Below are 22366 nucleotides of genomic sequence, written 5' to 3'. Positions count from 1 at the left end.
TACTATCCAAGAGTTAGGTGTAAAGCTAAATCATCTGTTATTTTGGAATTCATGTTGAGTTTTGAGTTTTAATGAAGTAAAGAGTGAATTCCTAGGTATACTCGCTTGAATCTTGTAGAACTCAAAGTGGAGAAGACATCAGAGTCTTGTCAATTGGTCCTTTAGGTTTATATTTCAGAATGCCCATCATAGTCTCTAGCTAATTCCTAGGTTTAGGATTATCCAAAAGGTTGTTGAAATTATGTCAAATCAGAAGCCAACAGTCCTCTCTTCTCCTTTTGCCATGGTTGTGCTTTTCTACAAGCTAGTTTGTTGTGTGAATAGTTTTGTTTCAGTTTTCCATGAATTTTAGTCTTCAATAGTTTTATTTTGGTTTTTAGTGGAGTATTTGTCGCATGGCTAATAGTAATTGTGTGTTAAAGCTTACAGATATCTATACATATATGATGTGGTGAAGGTAATCAAAGCCACACATATTGAACACCTAGTCTACCGGAGTAAATGAAGGCCAAGCAAAATAGAACTTTTATAATTACAACAATGCATGTCATAGGAGCCGCCAGAATCTCATCAAATGAACTTACTAAAATCCAGTGTGAGCTTCAAGATGCTTTGCAACTACACTACAGCATCAAAATTAAATAATTGCCTTCTAATAATGCTTGAGCACAGTTAACAGATCAAAAATAAGACCTTATTCTAGAAAAGGAGATGAAATTACAAGCTTCCTAAGGTTTCAATTGGCCCTCATCAAGGCTTTGACACGAAATCCAAGAGGCACGGGAAAATTCCCAACGCAAATTCATCTGTTTCCTAAACAATTGTCAATGAAGTTATTCAAATGCCAGCTAAAATTTGTACTGGGCATCATATCATGCTTGATTTAGACAATCTAGTAAATCCCAGCATCTACGGAGTGCATCAAATGTAAATAGTACTCCTCTATAGCTTTTCATACATGGTAAAAATACAGCAAATGTTGCTGTCCGGTCAAGATGCACACACCTTGTAGAAAAGATGAGCTCTATACATTAAATTATTGTGATGTTCTATTTTGCTAAATCCATCCTTATGTGCCTCTAAAATTTGAAATACATTGAAGAAAAAATGTGTGCATGTTGAGTATACAAAATGAGTCCTGCCTGGTCAACATCTTCAGAATTAATACATTTGACCTTTGCTCAGCCATTCAAAGAACCATACATAACTAATGTGTATTGACTATCATCTGATAAACAAATTTGCATCTCCCTGTGAAGGAAACAAGAGACCACAACACCGAAAGATATTAATATTAATATTAAAGATGAAAAAGATTACAATTACATCAAGCAGACGTGATATCTAGTTCATTTTTAAAAAGCATTTAGAGTCGAATCAGAATGTGACAGAAATTAATAAAACATAATGTAAGTGTCATAACAGATTGGAAAAGCAAATAACAATTTAAAAAGGGAAATATCTTACAAATTTTCTGTCCAGATACAATCAATAATGCAATGTGGAATGACACTCCATCTTCAAGAACAGCCAATCAATACCTGAAATGTCATACAAGAAAAACTTATTTAAAAGGGAACCCTGTACATGTAGCATGTTTGAACTCCAAAGAAAAAGCTAAGGGATGTTGTGCATGAATATAATAATATGAAACTAAGAAACCCAATTCATAAAAAATAAATGTTGTACAATAGTGCAGGATTTATCAAATTGCATCAGATGTGATAAACCATTCACAAAGTGATAAAGATGATCTCAACCGTCCAACATTTCACTAGAATACAGATGAGGAGATTGTAAAAACTTGTAATTTTTTACTTGCCCACATATGCAGTTAATAGTAATTATTTTCAAAGATACTTATCACAAATGAATAATTGTCAGTTAACGACTAGCTATTGTATTTGGCTTCGCATTTTAATGCCATTTTGTAATTCATTTGTATTCACTTACCAAATTTTATAGAAAACACTTTGGCATGATTTTTTAAGCTCGTCTGAAACATTTTGTAATTGAGTTTTTCCAAGAAAATATGTACTTTCCAAGTTGTCAAGTTATTACTGAGTTTTGGCTGAGTCACAATCCCACATCACTCAAAAACGAATTTGTGATCTTCAGGTACAAGAAGACATTATAAAGATAGCGTATTGATAAAAAGGGCATATTTGAGCTGAAAGTAAGCCTTTGAATGTAATGTCCTTTTTTTAGCATTCATAGCATGATGTTGTCGTTAGCCTATTTCCCCACAGTCCTGTAGGCTAACCAGGACATTAAAGGGACTTAGAGGCCATTTGGCCTAGATACTTGCAGTTGCAGGTCTTTCTGAGCGGTTTTGAGGCAACTTTGGGCATACTTACTATTTATAGTAAGTCATCTTGAACATGGTCGGACATCCAGTGGCAGCGGTATGTCGATGGTAATTGTTTAAAATCGACAAGAAGACTTGTTTATCATTAATAAGATTTGTTATGCATTAATAAAGTTATTTCATAAAGTTAAATTTAAATATTTAACTTTATTAATACATAGACTATAGTTTGTGAGAAATATTTAAATTAAAATAGTCCCCTTTATTTTATAACACATTGGAGACATAAGTTACATAAAGGGAGTTATGTTTTATCCCACATTGAAAAAACGAAGGACTGAGCTCTTGTGAGAACACTATAAAAGAAATGGAAGAGCTTCTTTTTAGTATGCTTGGATGAAGATTAATGTTATATTGCTGGATATTTGTTTATCAGGCTTGGAGGACGGAATCCCTCTTTGCTAGCATTCTCTTCGCTGTTGAAAGACACAGTCAGGAGGATTAATGGTGTTTCCAAACATACTAGGTTTCATATAGTGTTTTGCTACAGTACGGATGAATAGTGCTTTGCTACAGTGCGGATGAATAGTGAATTTGCTACAGTGCGTGAACAGTATTTGCAACAAGTTTATTGTTTATTCTTGCTGATTTGAGGGTTTGGAAGGCTGCCAACTACATCTGCAAAAATAATACAGCAACTAATTCCAGGTTTCTTCTGTCAAATTTTAATACTTTTGCATTGTAGTTGTTGAATACAAGACTGATATTTGTTGCAGCATGTTAAACAATTGTATGAGCACATTTACATGGCAAAAATCAATATTTAATTAGCAAATAAGAAGTTTCAGATTTTCCTATATATTGTAGTATGTGTGCCAAGTGTTTGACAAAAATGCTATGTTGAGTTATTAAGAAAAATTAATTGATATCATAAAGTATCTTGCAAGTTTCGTTATTTGGGAAAAATAAGGGAGGATATTACAGTGGTATCAGAGCTATAAGTCCTGCCATCTTGTGGAGGTCTTATAGGGAATTTGGAATAGTCGGATAGAGGGGAAAGTGTTTGACGAAATGTCAAAATACTAAAATCAGAAGATTTATGTTTGAGCATGCGACAGGGGCCTTATAATTTCCGCAATACCAGAGCAAGACAAAATAGGATTTCAGACTTGCAGAACGAACACTCTAGTTCATCCATGCAGGTGGACATAGAATCCAATCATACAGACACAAAGGAGGTATTCTTTGATCAAGACAGCAATATGGGTGACTGAGATGACAGGAATACAGGATTAGGCAAAGGCGGGAATGCCAGTCCAGATTAGGGGGAGGAAAGATTTTTACAGTTATTAGACACCTTGGCACAAGGACAGCGATTAGCAAAGCAGAGAGCACAGGAACAGAGTCAGAGATTGGAGCTTATGATGCAGATGATGGCTCGTCAAATGGGGTTGAATGCTAATGTGGGTGGAGGAAATAATCAGAATGGTAATAATCAAGATGGGACACATAATGGAGGCGAACAAGTTGGGAACAATTTCGGTCATGCACCCCAGCAAACTAGGACAGTGAGTTCAAGGCCCATGATTCCCACATTTCCTCCTAGACCTCCAGAGTAGCCCGTACCAGAGCCCCAAGTCACTGATATACAGGACCAGTTGAGGAGAGATTGGGAAGCTGGAGGTCCAGATTTTACTGCTACAATTACCTTTAGGGAGTATATGGATGTGCGGATGAAACATATGCCACGTGGACATGATAGGAACCAGAGCTATGAGCTACAGAAGAAAGTAGGAAAACTTCAGTTACCATATTATGATGGCTCGGGGAAGTCTACAGCAAGAGCTTGGGTTCAAAAGCTTGACACATACTTTCAATTGAACCCTATGCCTGAGAAAGAAGCTATTAAGTATGCAGCAATTCATCTGGAGGGGTTAGCACACGAGTGGTGGCATCATAGTATGGTCACTATGGGACATGCACACATTACCTCATATGTGGAGTTTACGGAAAGACTGATTGAACGATTTGATAGGAAGGATCCAGAACTCCATTTCAAGGAGTTAGCTCCGCTTAAACAGTGGGGATCATTGGAAACATACATTTCAGAGTTTCAAAAACTTGCAGTGTTAGTAACAGATGTATCTGAACGGAGGATACTGGTTCTATTTATGGATGGGTTAGCTGATCCGTTGAGAGGGTGGATTAAAGCTCTCAACCCTCCCACTTTGCAAGAAGCCATTAAGAAAGCTCGTGACATGGATTCCTCTTCAGCTTCTAAAAATAAATTCCAGGCAAAGAGTTTCCCTTCGAGGAAAGATAAGGACAGTAAACCTTTTCATAGAGAGTAAGGAGGAAAGTAAGAGGTTGGACAATGAGACACTTAATGATCTCAGGAAGAAGAAGCTTTGTTTTCATTGCAAGGAGCCTTGGGATTTGTCACATAAGTGTCCATTGAAAGCAAAAGCTAAGCAAATGGAGTACTTTTCAGCAGAAGAGTCAGTGGAGGGAGATTCAGAGAAGTCATCAGAATCAGATGAAGATGATAATTCTTCACATGAGGAAGCACGCAGAGATAGCACGATAGCTCAGTTGTCCAGTATACAGGAGGCCATCACTTTCAGAGTTAGGGGTACTTTGGATGGACAAAGATTTGTGGCACTCATTGATACAAGGGCAACACATAACTTCATTGATGAGAAGTTTGTGTCACGCAGAGGGCTACATACAAAGGAGCATAGGGGATTTAAGGTGATGGTTGCCGATGGCTTGAAAATCGACTGTACCAAGAAAATCACCAACTTGCAACTTCGTTTAGGAGATTATGACATGGTGGGAGATTTCTTTGTGGTCAACATTGGTGATCAGGATATGGTGCTTGGGATGAATTGGATGAAGTCTCTGGAAGAGTTTACATTTAACCTCCAGAAAATGGAAATGAGGTTTGAGGCAAATGGTAAGAAGATAGTGCTCAGAGGTCTGTCAAATGAGAGACTTCGAGTGGTGTCACTCAAGTGGATGCAGAGTTTCTTCAGACACGACCAGGTGCAGTGGACAGCAGAGTTCAGAGTAATGCCTGAGGTGACAGAGCAGCATAAACAGGAGTATCCACCTAATGTACAAAAAATAATAACCAAACACACTAAGGTGTTTGGTGAGATACCTCCAGGGTGACCCCCGGATAGGGGAATCGAGCATGTTATTGAGTTAGAGGAAGGGGCCAAGCTAGTTATCATCACACCTTACCGCCATCTAAAGAGATATAAGGATGAAATAGAAAAGGCAATTAAGGAGTTGATTGGCATGGGGCACATACGGCCAAGCAAGAGTCCCTTCGCTTCTTCAGTAGTATTGGTGAAGAAGAAGGATGGTACAATGAGGATGTGCATTGATTATAGGGAGCTAAACAAGAAGACAATCAAGAACCGATACCCTATTCCACGCATTGATGAGCTTATTGATGAATTGCATGGCGCCTGCTACTTCTCTAAGATTGATTTGAGATCTGGCTACCACCAGATACGGGTTAGAGAGGTGGATGTGGAGAAGACAGCTTTTAGATGCCACTACGGACATTTTGAGTTCTTAGTCATGCCCTTTGGGTTGACTAATGCCCCCACCACTTTTCACTCCTGTATGAATAGAGTGTTCAAAGATCAGTTGAGGAAGTTTGTGTTGATTTTTTTTTATGATATACTGATATACAACCGTACTTGGGAGGAATATTTGAAGCATATTGATGCAATGCTCAGCATTCTAGAGAGGGAATCATTATATGCCAAGATGAGTAAATGCAAGTTCAGGATGACAGAGTTGCTCTATCTAGGGCATATTATTAATGCAGGAAGTGTTCAGGTTGACCCAGACAAGATCAGGGCCATTCTGGATTGGCCACCGCCGAAGAAAACTTCACAACTCAAGGGATTTCTTGGGCTTTGCGGGTTCTACCGCAGATTTGTGAAGGGATTTTCACAGATAGTAGCACCACTTACAAATTTGACACGGAGAGACAGTTTCAAGTGGTCAGAGAGGGCTTAGGATTGTTTTGACAAGTTCAAGGAGCTGATGAGTACATGTCTTGTTTTAGCTATTCCAGATTTCACCAGGCCTTTTGAGCTGTAGTGTGATGCCTGGGGAAAGGGCGTAGGAGCTGTCCTCATGCAGGACAAACATCCCATCGCATATGAGAGCAGAAAATTACGAGGTGTTGAGAGAACTTACAGCATCTATGACAAAGAAATGCTAGCAATCATGCACGCGCTAGCTAAGTTCAGGCAATACTTAGCAGGGAGCCGATTCACAGTAAAAACAGATCATAACAGCTTGAAACATTTCCTTGGACAGAAGGATCTTAATGACAGGCAACAGAAATGCGTGAGTAAGTTACGGGCCTATGATTTTGACATAGTCTATGTCAAAGGGAAGAAAAATATTGTCGCAGATGCTTTATCCAGAAGGCCTCATTTGCTTGCTATTGGGATAGTCATTGATGATTGGAGAGAGTTGATCTTGGTAGAGTATGCCAAGGATAGTTGGGCATCTAGTGTTATTGAAGGAGCTATTCAGGATAGTCGATACACTGTTGTAAATGATTTGATCATTTACAAGGGAAGGATTTATTTGGTACCTGGGTCTGCCATGAAGCAAAAGATCTTGAGAGCATTTCATGATTCACCATTAGCAGGACATCCAGGATTTTTTAAGACATATCGACAGGTGAGAGAGCGCTTCACTTGAAAGGGACTTAAATCAGAAGTGCTACAGTTCGTTAGGGAGTGCCCAGTGTGTCAGCAGAGCAAATAGGAACATTCCTTTCCACGCGGTTTACTACAACCCCTACCTATACCAGAGAAGAAGTGGGATAGCATTTCCATGGATTTTATCACAGGCCTTCCAAAGGCACACGGTTGAGATTGTATTTTTGTTGTGGTAGACAGATTGACGAAATTTGCACATTTCTTTGCGATTTCGTCCACATATTCAGCAGTACAGACAGTAGAGCTATTCTTTCGAGAGGTATTTAGATCACATGGGATGCCACTGAGCATAGTCAACGACAGGGATAGTAGGTTTATGAGCCACTTTTGGCGGGAGTTGTTCAGGTTGTGTGGAACAAAACTAACTCCAAGTACTAGTTACCACCCCCAAACTGATGGGCAGACAGAGAGTGAATAAATGGGTTGAGGGGTACCTTCAAAACTACATTGCAGGAGAGCAGAAGGCTTCGGTGAAGTGGCTACATCTAAGGGAGTACTGCTATAATACCTCTTTCCATATGTCTATTTAAATGTCCCCTTTCATGGCACTGTACGAGTATGATGCTCCTAATTTTCTGGATTTGTTATTTGGGGACAGTAGGGTGCCTAAGGCCAAGGATATTTTGCAGGAGTGTCAGGACATTATGCGATCCTTGAAGGAAAATTTGCAAAAAGCACAAAATCAACAGAAGCAATATGCTGATCAGCACAAGGTTGAGAGGTCTTTCGAGGTAGGAGACATAGTGTACCTCATGATACAGCCGTATAGACAGTCCTCTCTCAAGAAGAGTGGAGTAGAGAAATTGAAACCACGATACTATGGACCATTCAAAGTAATCACGAGAGTGGGCGAAGTAGCTTATGAGTTGGAATTGCCTGCAGACAGTAAAGTGCTTAATGTATTCCATGCATCACGCCTTAAGAAGGCATTGGGCCACAATGTGGTGCCTTCAGTAGTATTGCCACCTCTTGATGATGAGGGAAAGCTTATCTTGATTCCCGAGGCTATACTTGACTCCAGGGAGAGGGTGCTTCGTAGGCGGATCATCAAGGAGTACTTGGTCAAGTGGAGGAATCTACCAGTGGAGGATGCTACTTGAGAAAATGCGCAGATATTACAGCATCCAAAGTTGAAATTGCTTGAGGACAAGCAATTTTGGGAAGGGCGGACTGTAATGTCCCTTTTTTAGCATTCATAGCATGATGTTGTCGTTAGCCTATTTCCCCACATTCCGTAGGCTAACCAGGACATTAAAGAGACTTAGAAGCCATTTGGCCTAGATAGTTTCAGTTGCAAGTCTTTTTGAGGGGTTTTGAGACAACTTTGGGCATACTTACTATTTATAGTAAGTCATCTTGAACATGGTCGGACATCTAGTGGCAACGGTATGTCGATGGTAATTGTTTAAAATCGACAAGAAGAATTGTTTATTATTGATAAGATTTGTTATGCATTAATAAAGCTATTTTATAAAGTTAAATTTAAATATTTAACTTTATTAATGCATAGACTATAGTTTGTGGGAAATATTTAAATTAAAAGAGTCCGCTTTATTTTATAACACATTGGAGACATAAGTTATATAAAGGAAGTTATGTTTTATCCCACATTGAAAAAACGAAAGACTGAGCTCTTGTGAGAACACTATAAAAAAAATGGAAGAGCTTCTTTTTAGTATGCTTGGATGAAGATTAATGTTATGTTGCTGGATATTTGTTTATCGGGCTTGGAGGATGGAATCCCTCTTTGCTAGCATTCTCTTCGCTGTTGAAAGACACAGTCAAGAGGATTAACGGTGTTTCCAAACATACTGGGTTTCATATAGTGTTTTGCTATAGTACGGATAAATAGTGTTTTGCTACAGTGCGGATGAATAGTGAATTTGCTACAATGCGTTAACAGTATTTGCAACAAGTTTATTGTTTATTCTTGCTGATTTGAGGGTTTGGAAGGCTGCTTACTACAGCAACTAATTCCAGGTTTCTTTTGTCAAATTTTAATACTTTTGCATTGTAGTTGTTGAATACGAGACTGATATTTGTTGCAGCATGTTAAACAATTGTATGAGCACATTTACATGGCAAAAATCAATATTTAATTAGCAAATAAGAAGTTTCAAATTTTCCTATATATTAAAGTATGTGTGCCAGGTGTTTGACAAAAATGCTATGTTGAGTTATTAAGAAAAATTAATTGATATCATAAAGTAGCTTGCAAGTTTCTTTATTTGGGAAAAATAGGGGAGGATATTACATTGAAGGTGCCATAGCAAAGAAAGAAAAAATCAGGTAATGGCAGACTGTGTTGAAACAATTGGGGGCGAAATCTGTTACATAGCTGCCGCACAGTTACTGTGAAAATTCCTTTTGCACCAGTTACATGATACTGTTGAATCTAATTCAGTTACAAAGTTGTTGCAAAATATCTTACACAGCAATATTGTAGAGGCTGTAGAAGATTATTCAGTAGCTGTAGAAAGTCATTTCAATTGTTGTGAAAGCTTTTTGTTGCAATTATGAGTGTAGCAAACAAAGCTCATTTAAAGCTGAAATTCTAAAAAGTCAAAAGTGCCATAAAACCACACTATCTGTCATTCAGTAAAAGAGGCTGGAGTTATCATCACACCCACAAATTTGTTTAGCCGAGCTGCTAAACCCAAGTGTAACTGAGTGCTGAGAATAGAGCCTGCGAAGGTGACACAGTTGAATTTCATGTAGAGCAGGCAAGGGACAAACCATGGTTCTTGTCAAAATTGAGGGATGTTGCCAAGGAAAGGATTGAAGAAGATGTAAGAATACAGACACAAAGCACACAGAAACACTCCAAGTTCGTACAAACATCTATCAAAAAGTACCACGGTCATAAAAAGCTCAAACTAAAAGAAGAGAAAACTGAAGAGTCAACCTGAATGTTAAGAGCCAAAAATGCACAAGTCAAAGTGAATATGAAGAGAAAAAAGACCAATTTTTGGAAATCTTGATTTATATATAATAACTAATAAGGGTGCTTCTTTTTGGTAAAGGGGAGAATCCTGGAGAGAAACAGGAAGCTCTTTCAGGGACTAGTATAACTCCATAGTTGAAAAAGACATGCTTCCACAGAGTTTACTAACAGGGGTAGGATGGGTTTTGGGGACTGAGAGACCAGGGGCCTAAGTATGAGAACCACAAGGGAATGTCAAGATGAGTATGGTGTGATGGTAGTAGAAAGGCAGTGCAGAAATATTTATAGCACCTGAATAAATAGTTACCAAAATATACATATATATAATAATTACATACAAAACTTTCGCAAGCTAGTAAACCTTAGAAACTACTAAGCTTTGAAGTGAATACTAACAATTTAACATTGAACAATAAAAAATTTGAATTTGAAATTAATATTAAAATATTATATTCAAGATTTCATAACGATGATTAAAATTAGTACAATGATGATTACAAATGTTCAAAATAACAAACTGGAATAAAGTGAAGCCTCTAATCATCCCCAAACTCCTCATCACTAGAACTGCTGGACCCATATGGTCAAGTTCCTCCAAACTAATACCAACCAGCCCTGGCGGTGTAGCATCCTCATCAATCTGTGTTGGCTAGTCTAGCTCTTCGTCCCACCATAATGCTGGACTCCCTGGTCAATGAGGATTTGAGGGTGTTTAACAGGATTTGTGAGGTTAAAGAGGGTCACATATTAGGGTTTGGCCTTGGGTACAAGGTTCCAAATAATTTTCTTTATGAATGTTTTTGGCCATTCGGTCATGAGAGACATCCCCAAGACAGTCGGGAGACTCCTAGGAGTCTATCAAATATGTCAAGGACATCTCAGTGTCCCCATTAATGTCGTCAAGGAGGTGGAGATGCTGTCGGGATCATGCCTTAGCTAGAAAAAGGACTCCCCAGTTAAGCAGATTGTCAGGATTGGCAATGGTTGGGGCCTAATACAGTTCTCACTTGTCAGATATCCAGGCATCCCCATTGCTATCTCCACTAAGCTAAAAGATATGTGGGAATGGTTGTTTCTAAAAGTGGAAAAAGGCACCATAAATGGAAGACTTGTGCTGTCCCCAGCTATGAGGATCCAAATGAGTCCAAAAAACCTTATCTTCTCATGTTGTCTTCTTCTCTTTCACTTGGTTTTTTGCTAATTGCCATTTTACTTTATTGCAAAAGATGCTTCAAGACTTTCTTTGGTCAAATGATATCAACAAGGGCAAGAGACATGTTGTTAATTGGAAATGGCGTTGTTTACCCAAGAACTTGGGTGGGTTGGTTATCAAAGACCTCAAAATTCAAGGGTCACTTTGGCACTTAACTGTCGGATTTATTGGTCAAGGTACCAGGTGCAGAAGCAGAAGCATCTTGGTGCGTAAGCCAGCTGAAGCCCACAAGGAGCATAGCATCTTCCTATGGATGTTCATTGTTCGCCGATGCACGTCCTCAAGGAGATGCTACACTCTTTGTGGGCTTCGGCCAGCATCAGCACACACCTGAGAGCATCCACACACTGGGATGCTGAAAAATTTACAAAAAAAACATTATCCGGGTAAAAACAATTCACTTAAAAGTCAAAACATGTGCATAAAGTGTCTTTTAAATATTATTTTCACATCTAAACCCTCAAACGGCCCTAATAGAGGCCATTCATTGTTTGTGCCTCTCATTTAGTTTGCTAGTTTGTTCTCTTCTCTCTTGGTCTCCACTTCGGCATTTTGAAAATGATTATTTTCAACGACGATCCTTCGTGGGGTGCCAGATAGCTTCCACAAAGGAGATCTAAGCATCTGTGGTAAGCATTTGATCCCATTCTTGAATCTTTTAAAGAATTGTTTTGAGAATTTAATGAATTTTTCATTTTTTAAAGCTAAAACTTCTCTTTATGGGCCTTTCTAGTAAAGGGATGGGGATGTGCAAACACAAAGATAAGATGGGGATAACTCCTGCACAAATAGCAAGATTTGTAAAAGAACAAGAAGAGGTTGACTGGTTTGTTAGAAGATCAAAACAAACTTCTTATGCTGGTCAATCAGGAAAGAAAAAATCCCAATTACCCACTAAACCAGTTGTATCCTCCAAATATCCATTCTTGCCTACATCGAAAATGGAAGAGAAATAATTATAAATTACTATCTGCAAAAGAGGTCCATTGGACATGGCACTAAAATGAAGGCAAGAGCGCTTACTGATCAAGCCATTGGATTTGCCTCTATGCCAATGGTCTTCCTTTCAACTTGGTAAGATCATCATATTGGAAGGAGATGGTGGTGACCATCAATGATGCACCAACTACAAATCCTGGGTATGGAAAGGTGTGTACCATCATATCACAAAATGAGAGGACTTCTATAGAAAGATCTCTTCAAACAATTAGAGATTCTTGGAAAACTTCAGCTGTTTCTATTGTTTCAAATGGATGGAAAGATACCAAAAAACGTCCACCGATTCATGTTATTGTAGTGTCCCCCAAAGAGGCAATGTTTTGTAGGGCAGTTGATTGTGAAAGGGAAATAAAGATACACAATTCATTTCCAGAATTCCAATTCAAGCCATAGAGATTGTGGGCAGTTATAATGTCGTCCAAGTGATTTCAAACAAAGTGTATATCCACTAATTAATGTTATTGTAATTTCCACTAATTAATGTTATTGTAATGTCCCCCAACGAGACAATGTTTTTTAGGGCAGTCGATAATGAAAGGGAAATGAAAGATACATGGTGCATTTCTAGAAAACTCCTTTAGGCCATTGAGATGGTGGGTAGTGAGAATGTGGTCTAAGTGATCACAGACAATGCAAATAATTGTAGGGGTGCAAGTGCTTTGGTTGAGGGCCAATGTGACCAAATTTTTAGACACCATGCACCATAAACTCCATCAACTTGGTGATACAACAAAATTAGCACTCAAATAGATAGGGTGAAACAAATATACCAAGAGGGGAAGGAGATCCAGATATTTGTGACAATACACCAAATGTCACAATCAATATACAAATCATTCTCCAAATTGGAGTTGTTGAAGGTAAATTGTAATTACTAAATTTAATTTGTTTGCTTAATTTAATAAACTTGCTTAATATTTATTGACATTTTATTAAGTTGCTTAGGTTGTTAAGATCCAATTTGCATCTCGCGCTATTATTATGAGACGACTTCTCAAGATGCAAGAGGAATTGAGCCAAAAGGTTATTTACAACCAATGGGATGTATAGAAGGTTTCACATTCAAAGAGCACAACCAAAAGGTCAAGACCAAAGAACCAAAACAGAATTCGCTTGGAATCGGTAGGCCTACTTGACTCATGAATCAGCTATGAATCGACAAAGTGAAAAAAACCCTTGAAATTTAGAGATTTTAGCGATTTGAAACTTATTTCATAAATCCTTTATTGAATATAACTTAAACACACTATAACATCATCATATAGAAGCTAATATACATAAACAAAGGACATATATGATAAATCCATCTCAAACATAAAATGTAAATTGTGGTTGAAGGAAATAGAAAACATAATCATTTGACATAGCTACATATAAATGAATATAAAATTCATGAAACCAATGACATCAAATGTTCCATGAAACATGTATCTGTAACAGTAAAGTGTAAAATTGTAAATAATAACATTGTAACTTTGAATCAAAGTGGGTTGATATCTTTACTTCTAAATGTTGAAAATTTTCAATTCTTTGCATTTTGTTAGTGCATTGAATTATTTTTCCATTGGTTTTGATCTCATGTTAAGTGACTTCGTATTTGAGGAGAAATGGTGAGTCCGAGAGCAAGAATTCATTGGAAATTAATGACTGATTTTTATTGATTTGATAATACGATATAGCATATATCTAATATAATGAAAGGTTTTCACTATCACATATGATTGAAAGAGGTTAAGGATCTAATTAATCTTATAAGAATGTTGGAGTTCATGGTATGTTTGGTTAAAGAAGGTATTCTCAAAGTTATTTGTAACTATATATCTTATGTGTTTCCAAAACACCAATATCCACTGATCGAACAATAAAACTGTTAAATAATCATAAATCATAATTGAGATGCAACTATCAAAAAAAATTATTCTTTTTTTTTGCCTAGTCATGAGGCACATAACTTGGTGATGTAGGCAAAAATTGCCTAACTCGGCGATTCATGGCAATTTCTGGCAAAAAGTCATCGAGTTGATTCGGCGACTCTAAAAAAATCAGCAGGCTCAATTTGAATTGCTGAATTGCCTAAATTAGACGAATCGCGACAATCCTCGTTTCTTTGGTCAAGACGTCAATCTTAGATGATAATTGGTGGGCTCATGTGCAATTTGTACTGGATTTCACCGAGCTTATCATGACTATGCTTTGACTTGTTGATACAGATAAACCTTGTTTGGGTGATGTCTATGATGGCATAGACACAATGGCAGAGAATGTAAAACTTGCAATACATGCATATGACAATGACCCCAAAGAATGTGAAACCTTATACAATAAGATGGAAGCAATTATTCATCATCGGTGAGAAAAGATGACCACCCCATTTGCATCTCCTTGCATATCCCCCATCTCTGAGGTACTATAGCGTGGAAGTAAAGAATGTGAAACCTTATACAATAAGATGGAAGCAATTATTCATCATCGGTGAGAAAAGATGACCACCCCATTTGCATCTCTTTGCATATCCCCCATCTCCGAGATACTATAGCATGGAAGTACTCAATAAGCTAGATAGAGTAACACCATATGCAAATGAATAAGTTGCTAATAGGTGCAAGAAAGATTTTCAAAGAATTTTCCCAGATGAAGAAGTGCACAAAAAAGTCAGGACAAAATTTGGCTTGTTTGCCTCGGGAAGAGATCTTACTCCAATAATAATAACAAACCAATACAACATGGAAGCTATCACGTGGTGGTACCTCTGTGGTCAACCATTTAAGTATCTACAACCTCGTGCAATCAAGGTCCTCTCACAAGTAAGTTTTTTTTGTTTCTTTCTTTACCACTTGTATTGTACGATTTAGTACTTTAGATTCTTTAATTTGCTTGGAATATTTATTTTCAATTTTGTGAAGACTATCCAGGTTGCAAATTCTTCTACTGTTGAACGGAATTGGAGTACATAATCCATTGTCCACTCAATGAAGCATAACCGGATGGGCTCAAAAAAAGCAGAAGTCTTGGTTTGCATTCATACTAACTTGCAACTTTTGTCAATTGAGCACTACAAGGATGGCGCGGCAAAGCTTTGAGATGTAGCCCTTGAGTGTGCCAACTTGGATGTAACTATTGAGGATCTTACTAGACTCACTACAAATTATGATGATGATTACATCCCGACACATGGTGCATCTAGTACAATGGAAAGGTCTTTGAGTTCATAAGATCTTGAACTTACAACAGCTGCAAATGAAGAGGATTTTTTTAGAATCCTTATGATTCTGACTAGTGAATCTTGATTGATGAATATTCAATCACCAACTACATTTTGATTTCATCTATGATATGGTTTATGTGAATATTTGTGAGCTATTGTCATGTCCCCTCTTTAGCTCTGTATAGCAATGACATGAGAGTTAGCCTATTATGGAGTCTCGTAAGTTGGCAATGGTGATCAGAGACTCAGTCAAGGATTTCAGTGTCCGGATTTGGTATTTCAGGTATTAATAGATCAGTTGAGAGCAGTTCCTTGATTTTAGGGGGCAGTTCCTTGATTTTAGGAGATTCCTACCTTTTAGGAGGCTCTGACGTTTTCCAGAGTTGAGGTTCTATGAGATTACCCTTGATCTCAACTTCATGAGATTTGGGTGTGTTACCTATTTTTTTAGGAGTATCCCTAGATTTGAGGATGAGACTGCCAGTTGGCCCAGGTTGTCTGGTATCAGTCACAAGCAGGTGACAAACTCAATTTCATGTTTTGGAGGTGTTTGGGTTGTTCCTTGGCTACTTAGAAAATATTTTAATATATTTTAATATTCTCCTAAGTTAGCATTTTAATAATTTAAATAAGGCTAAGTGTTTGGCCATTATGGAGTAATACGGAGTTTTCTGGCTCCATTTGGATCGATCTAACCTATGTGTGATAGCTTGTTGGAAAGAGCTCAGTCTCTACTATTTGATTATCACTTGCCCAAACTTATTTGATGCTAGGAGCTATTTGCCATTAATAAAGTAATGATTTCTCTCTATTTGGATGCCTTTATTTGGGAAATAATGTTATATTATTAAATTCAAACGAAATCCACTTTAGGGTTCTTTTAGGATTCGATTTGCCTTGCAGAGGGGATATAAGGAGATGCTAACCTAAAAGTGAGTATTTTTTATCATTTTGTTGACCTATTTTGGACGCCATTGCTCTGGGAGAGCATTCCTCACCTAGGACGCAAACCGTAGTGCTGAGCAAATTTGTTGGGACATAGCCCTCAACAAGATCAGATTCGAAGGTTCTTATGCATACAGTTTGATCAAAGCAAGGGATTGATTTCTAGTATTGCAATCACACTTTGCAAGAAGTGGATTTTTAGGGAAGGCAGCCACTTTGGCTCAACCTGGCATTCTTTACAGCAGCTCACCTAGATCCCATTTTCAGCTAGCATCAACCTTGTTTGAAGCACATTTGTATTGGTATGACTCTAAAATAAATCAGATTATGTTAGTATGGTTTTAGAATCATTTCCAGATTAGTATGTATTGTTGTATATGATTTCTATCACTTCTATTTTATCAGTTACTATTATTTATTCATTGTAATTCCTATATTCTGAAAAATACAAAAAGAAACAACATTCTTCTACAACTTTTGTCTAGCTCTATAAGATCAAAGAAAAATCTACAAGAAAATATAATTTATATAATTAAACATTATAGCAGTAGCAGAGCAAATATCCATTTGGGATATTTCAATAGTATCAGAGCTAGATCTTGCCAGCCTATCAGAATAAACTTTAAGAAACCCCCTCCAAAAAAAGATATAAAATATTGGCGAATCTTTCATTATTTTTTAAAAACAAAATTATTTCTATTGGCTAATGGTGATTATTTTGGAATCATAATTTTTTTGTAGAAAATATTGGCGAATCTCAATAATAATAGGAAGTTCATGAATCACCATGGAAATTTACAAATCAAAATTGAACATTTTTTACCTCATGGAATAATATGAGGATTATTAAGTTATATTTTAAATCAATAGTGAAAAAAAAATAATAGTGATATATTCCTAAAATAACTAATAATTATGATAATTATTTGTGAATTAATTTTAATTTCTAATGAATCAAATCTAATCATGTATTGGATATTTTGGCGAATCTTTGAATTTAATTTTTTTAATAAAATAAATTATTTAGCGATTTTAAACATTTTAGAACTAAATTTTATAAAAATGTGGCGATTTATGTTGCCTTAAATCTTAAATTATTAGCCAAATTACTAGCCAAAATTTTTTGAAATTAGCCAATTAGTGAATATTAGCCACTAAAAATTACCTTGCAGTCTATGGATTTGATTACAAATCTATGCATCCAAGAGCTGAGATACATAGATTTTACATGCGCAGGAAAGCTCAACTTGAGAAAGGTTTTGGAATTAAACAGGGAAATACTATGGTAGATGAATAGAAAGGAAACAGACAGAACACCATTGATGACGATGAAAGAGAAATAATGAGGACTCTCATCAATACTCAGCCTATAATAGTCCAAACGCTTGAGAGGTTACAAGGAAATTTGGAGCGGATGGAGTTGGATAGGTGAAGAGACAAGCAGGAATGCAGCAAATTTGTGTCAGTTGCTGGAAGTCATAGATCCCATGCATCAGTTGGGAGCTCCCTTCATTCCCAAAGACAGGAACGACCTCATATACCTACTACAGATAAACCCTTGCTTCCATAATTTTTACCTGGTGCAGCCAGCACAGGTTGATCCACCCAAGATGGGATTCCAGGAATCCATCATGGTAGCCACAGTTGAGTGGAGAGCTCTACCCCTAGAGGTTAGGGATGTTTTCCCTCTTCCCCAGTATTGTTCACAGCACAGGGATACTATCAGGTTTGGAGGAGACAGAGGCAATAGGCCACAGTAGAACAATGATCTTAGTAGAGCTACTGTGAAGATTCCATTGGCTACTTATGATGGCACTAGTGATTTGAGTGCACAAGCCTGGGTACACAAGCTAGACATTTATATATCCTTACGACCCATGCTTGGGAGAGAGGCTATACAGTTTGCCGTATTGCATTTAGATGGGGTTGCCTATGACTAGTGGCACCATGGTTTGGTTACCCAGGATCACACCTTGATTCATTCCTATGGTAAGTTCACTCAGCGGCTAATTACCCGGTTTTACTGGAAGGACATCAAACTCTACTATAGGGAGTTGGCCCTCTTAGACAGACTAGACATGCAGAGGCATATGTTAATGAGTTCCAGCACATTGCAGTTATGGTACCTGATATGCCCCAAAAGCGTAGTGTGATGCTATTCATTGAGGGATTGCAGGACAGGCTTAAGGGATTGGCTCACGCTTTCCAGCCGGCCACTCTTAAGGATGTTATTGATGTGACATTGACGTTGGACACCATTCCTACTTATCCATCGGATAAAAGGCAATTCAGAGATTCACGGCCTCCACAAAAGGCCAACACCTCACAGCTAAGGGATGTTTAGTCAGCTAGACCCCCTAGGATGGACCCAGAGACATGGAATGATTTAAGGAGGAAGAAACTATGCTTCTCATGCAAAGAGCCTCGGGAGCCCGGGCACTGTTGTATGGGGAAGGGCAAGGTTCATTTGATTGAGGTGACATCCGAGTATGGTGATTAGGTGATACCTGACACTAACACTAAGGACAGTCCCGAGGAGACTCATCAGGAGCAATCACAGTTGCAGTTGGACATGTCGGAGCCATTGGCGATAGCCAAAGTGACTATGGCTACCTTATCTGATTATCCCAGATTCCACACCTTTTGGCTAAAAGGTACATTATAGGCCAGTGAATCATGAGCTTGGTCGATACAAGAGCTACACATAACTTTATTGATCAGAAATTCATTGAGAAATGTGGGTTGCAATCTAAGATATTTGAGGGTTTTGGAGAAAGGTTGCAAATGGTGTAGTTTTGGGCTACACTAGGAGGATCTCACAGCTTAGTATTCAAATGGGGGATTTTACTTTGACAGATGACTTCTATATTCTACCCTTGGAGGATTATGATGTTATTTTAGGTATGCAGTGGCTACAGGGTATCGAAAGGTATATTATTGATCACCACCTCATGTAGTTAGAGTTTCTGTCTAGTGGGAAGAAGGTGATCTTTAGAGCAGCTTCAGACGATGGACCTAAGGAGGTGACTTCTCGCAGGATGGAGTCTATTATTAGACATGCTGATATGATTTGGGCTACACATTGTTCTGTGAAGTCCAAAATACCTCCTCCTCAGGATGACAAAACATTTCACGTTGATATTCAGTCAGTAATGGACCGACATGACAGAGTTTTTGGTGACATACCTCTTGGTGTACCTCTGGGTAGAGGGTTTGAGCATGGGATAGAAATGGAGGATGGAGCTAAACCAATGATCACCACCCCATATCGTCATCCTAGGGCATACAAGGATGAGATTGAGAAGACCGCTCATGAGTTGTTGGATGTGGGCTTTATATGCCCTAGCTCTAGCCCCTTTGCTTCTTCTGTGGTACTTGTCAAGAAGGATGGGACCTTCCGAATGTGTATAGATTACAGAGCATTGAACAAAAAGACAATCAAGAACAGATATTCAATCCCACGCATTGATGAGTTGTTAGATGAGCTTCATGGGGCTATCTACTTCTCTAAGATTGATCTTTGTTCAAGTTATCATCAGATTCGTGTATGATCAAAGGATGTACACAAGACTGATTTCCGCTGCCACTACGGACATTATGAGTTCTTGGTGATGCCTTTTGGCTTTACCAATGCACCGGTCACCTTCCAATCATGCATGAACCACATCTTCAACAAGCAGTTGAGGAAATCAGTGTTGGTATTCTTTGATATCTTGACTTATAGTCGTACTTGGGAGGACCATCTCAGACATGTGAAGCGGGTAGTTAGCATCATGGAGAGTCAGTCTCTATTTGCTAAGTTATCCAAATGTGAGTTTGGACTTAGAGGTTTTATATTTGAGAAATGTGATCAGTGCTGATGGAGTGAAGGTGCATGAGGAGAAAATTCAAGCAATTCGTGACTGACCCTGCCCTCAGAACATTACTGAGTTGTGTGGATTCCTTGGTTTGTGTGCTTATTACAGGAGATTTGTGAGGGGTTTCTCTTAGTTGGCAGCACCACTAACGGACCTCAAAAATAAAGAAGCTTTCAAATGGATAGAACAAGCACAGGGGGTCTTTGATAGACTCAAGGAGGTTATGAGTACTTGTCCAGTTTTGGCATTTTCCAATTTCTCGCAGTCATTTGTGCTAGAGTGTGATGCTTCAGGCATGGGCATAGGAGTGGTTTTGATGCAGAACAAGCACCCCATTGCCTATGAGAGTAGAAAGTTGCATGATAATGAGAGGCTGTATTCCACATATAACAAGGAAATATTGGCTATCATGCATGCATTAGCCAAGTTCAGACAATATATTATTGAAGTAAATTCGTGGTAAGAACGGATCACAATGGTCTGAAATACTTCCTTGATCAAACAGAACTCAATGATAGACAACAAAAATGGGTGAGCAAGATCCAGGCTTATGACTTTGACATTGAGTTCATTAAGGGCAAAAACAATACCGTTAATGGCGATGCACTTTCCAGGAAACCCTCAGTCGCCACCCTATGTTCATTGAGTGAGATTTCAACATATTGGAAGGCTCAACTTTTAGTTGAGTACTCCAAAGATCAGCATGCATGTGAGGTCATGGATGGATTGGTTTCAGATGATAGGTAGAGTGTAGTAGATGATGTCATCTATTACAAAGGCAAAGTCTTCCTTGTTCCTAGTTCTCAATTGAAGGAACAGATTCTGCAGGCCTACCATGATACTCCTTCAACAGGGCACCCAAGGTATAGTAAGACTTAACAGGTAGTTCGGGAGAGATTCTCTCGGAAGGGTCTTAAGGATGACATTCTATGTCATGTTCAGGAGAGTATGACTTGCCAGCAGAATAAGTCTTAGCATACTCACCCTGCTGGTTTATTGCAGCCCTTACCCATACCGTAACAAAAATGGAGAGGAATCTCCATGGATTTCATTACAAGTCTCCCTCGAGTACAAGGGAAAGACTGCATATATGTAGTAGCTGACAGGTTAACTAAATACACCCACTTCTTTCATATTGCAGTTGACTCCACAGCATCTCAAGTAGCAGAGTTATTTTTTTAGAGAGATGTTTAGGCTACATGGTCTTCCCAAGACCATAGTGCATGACAAGGATAGCAAGTTCATGAGTTCTTTTTGGCAAGAACTTTTCAGACTCATAGGTACGGAATTAACACCTAGTACCACCTACCACCCACAGACAGATGGGCAGACCGAGATTGTTAATAAATGGGCTGAAGTGTATTTATGCAATTATGTGTCAAGGCAGCAAAGGACATGGGCGCATTGGTTGCACTTGGGCAAGTATTGTTATAATACTACGTACCATATGTCGATTGCTATGACTCCATTTAAAGCCTTCTACAGTTACGATGCTCTATCTTTTGTTGATCTGGCGGTTAGTGATAGCAAGGTTCCTTTGGCACACGATTGGGTGCACGAGAACCAAGACATCATGAGATCTCTCAAAAAGAATTTTCAACAGGCACAAAATCAGCAAAAGGTCTATGCTGATCGACATAGGATTGAAAGGATATTTGAGGTGGGAGATATGGTTTACCTACGACTATAGCCTTATCGACAGAGCACCCTTAAAGGGGGTGATGCTGAGAAGCTCAAGCCTCGTTTTTATGGACCATACAGGATTATCGGGCATGTTGGAGAGGTTGCGTATGAGATTGAGTTACCATCTAGCAGTAGGATTCATATTGTGTTCCACATGTCATGTCTGCAAAAGCATTGGGACAACATATTATACCATCTCCAGTTCTACCTCCATTGGATGAGGAAGGTAAGCTAACATTGGTTCCTAAGGAGATTTTGGAAGAGCGGGAACGCCAGCTGACAAGCAGGGTAATTCGAGAGTATTTGATTCGCTAGAGAGGTCTCCCTATAGAGGATGCCATTTGGGAGGGCGAAACTATTTTACAACATCTAGCTTTACAATTGCTTGTGGGCAAGCATCTCCGACAGGGGAGGACTGTCATGTCCCCTCTTTAGCTTTGTATATCAGTAACATG

At 38.4% G+C, this 22366-nt stretch overlaps 1 protein-coding gene across 1 annotated transcript in view; it reads right to left on the bottom strand.

Moving 5' to 3' along the window:
- Positions 1-712: 712 nt before the first annotated feature.
- Positions 713-22366, bottom strand: part of LOC149580383 (uncharacterized) — a 33802-nt gene continuing 12148 nt past the window's right edge. Inside the window, exons 2-3 of the mRNA XM_089790506.1 lie at positions 1468-1541; positions 713-1251 (exon numbers count right to left, since the gene is read on the bottom strand). Coding sequence (XP_089646632.1) covers positions 1535-1541 — 7 coding nt within the window. The 3' untranslated portion in view covers positions 713-1251; positions 1468-1534. The remainder of the gene's footprint in view (positions 1252-1467; positions 1542-22366) is intronic.

This window comes from Cupressus sempervirens, chromosome 1, assembly GCF_028749045.1.
Source record: "Cupressus sempervirens isolate cs-2001-9-10 chromosome 1, ASM2874904v1, whole genome shotgun sequence".
Taxonomy (NCBI): Eukaryota; Viridiplantae; Streptophyta; class Pinopsida; order Cupressales; family Cupressaceae; genus Cupressus; species Cupressus sempervirens.
Note: the sequence above shows the minus strand (reverse complement) of the source record. Positions and strands in the feature narration are given on the sequence as shown.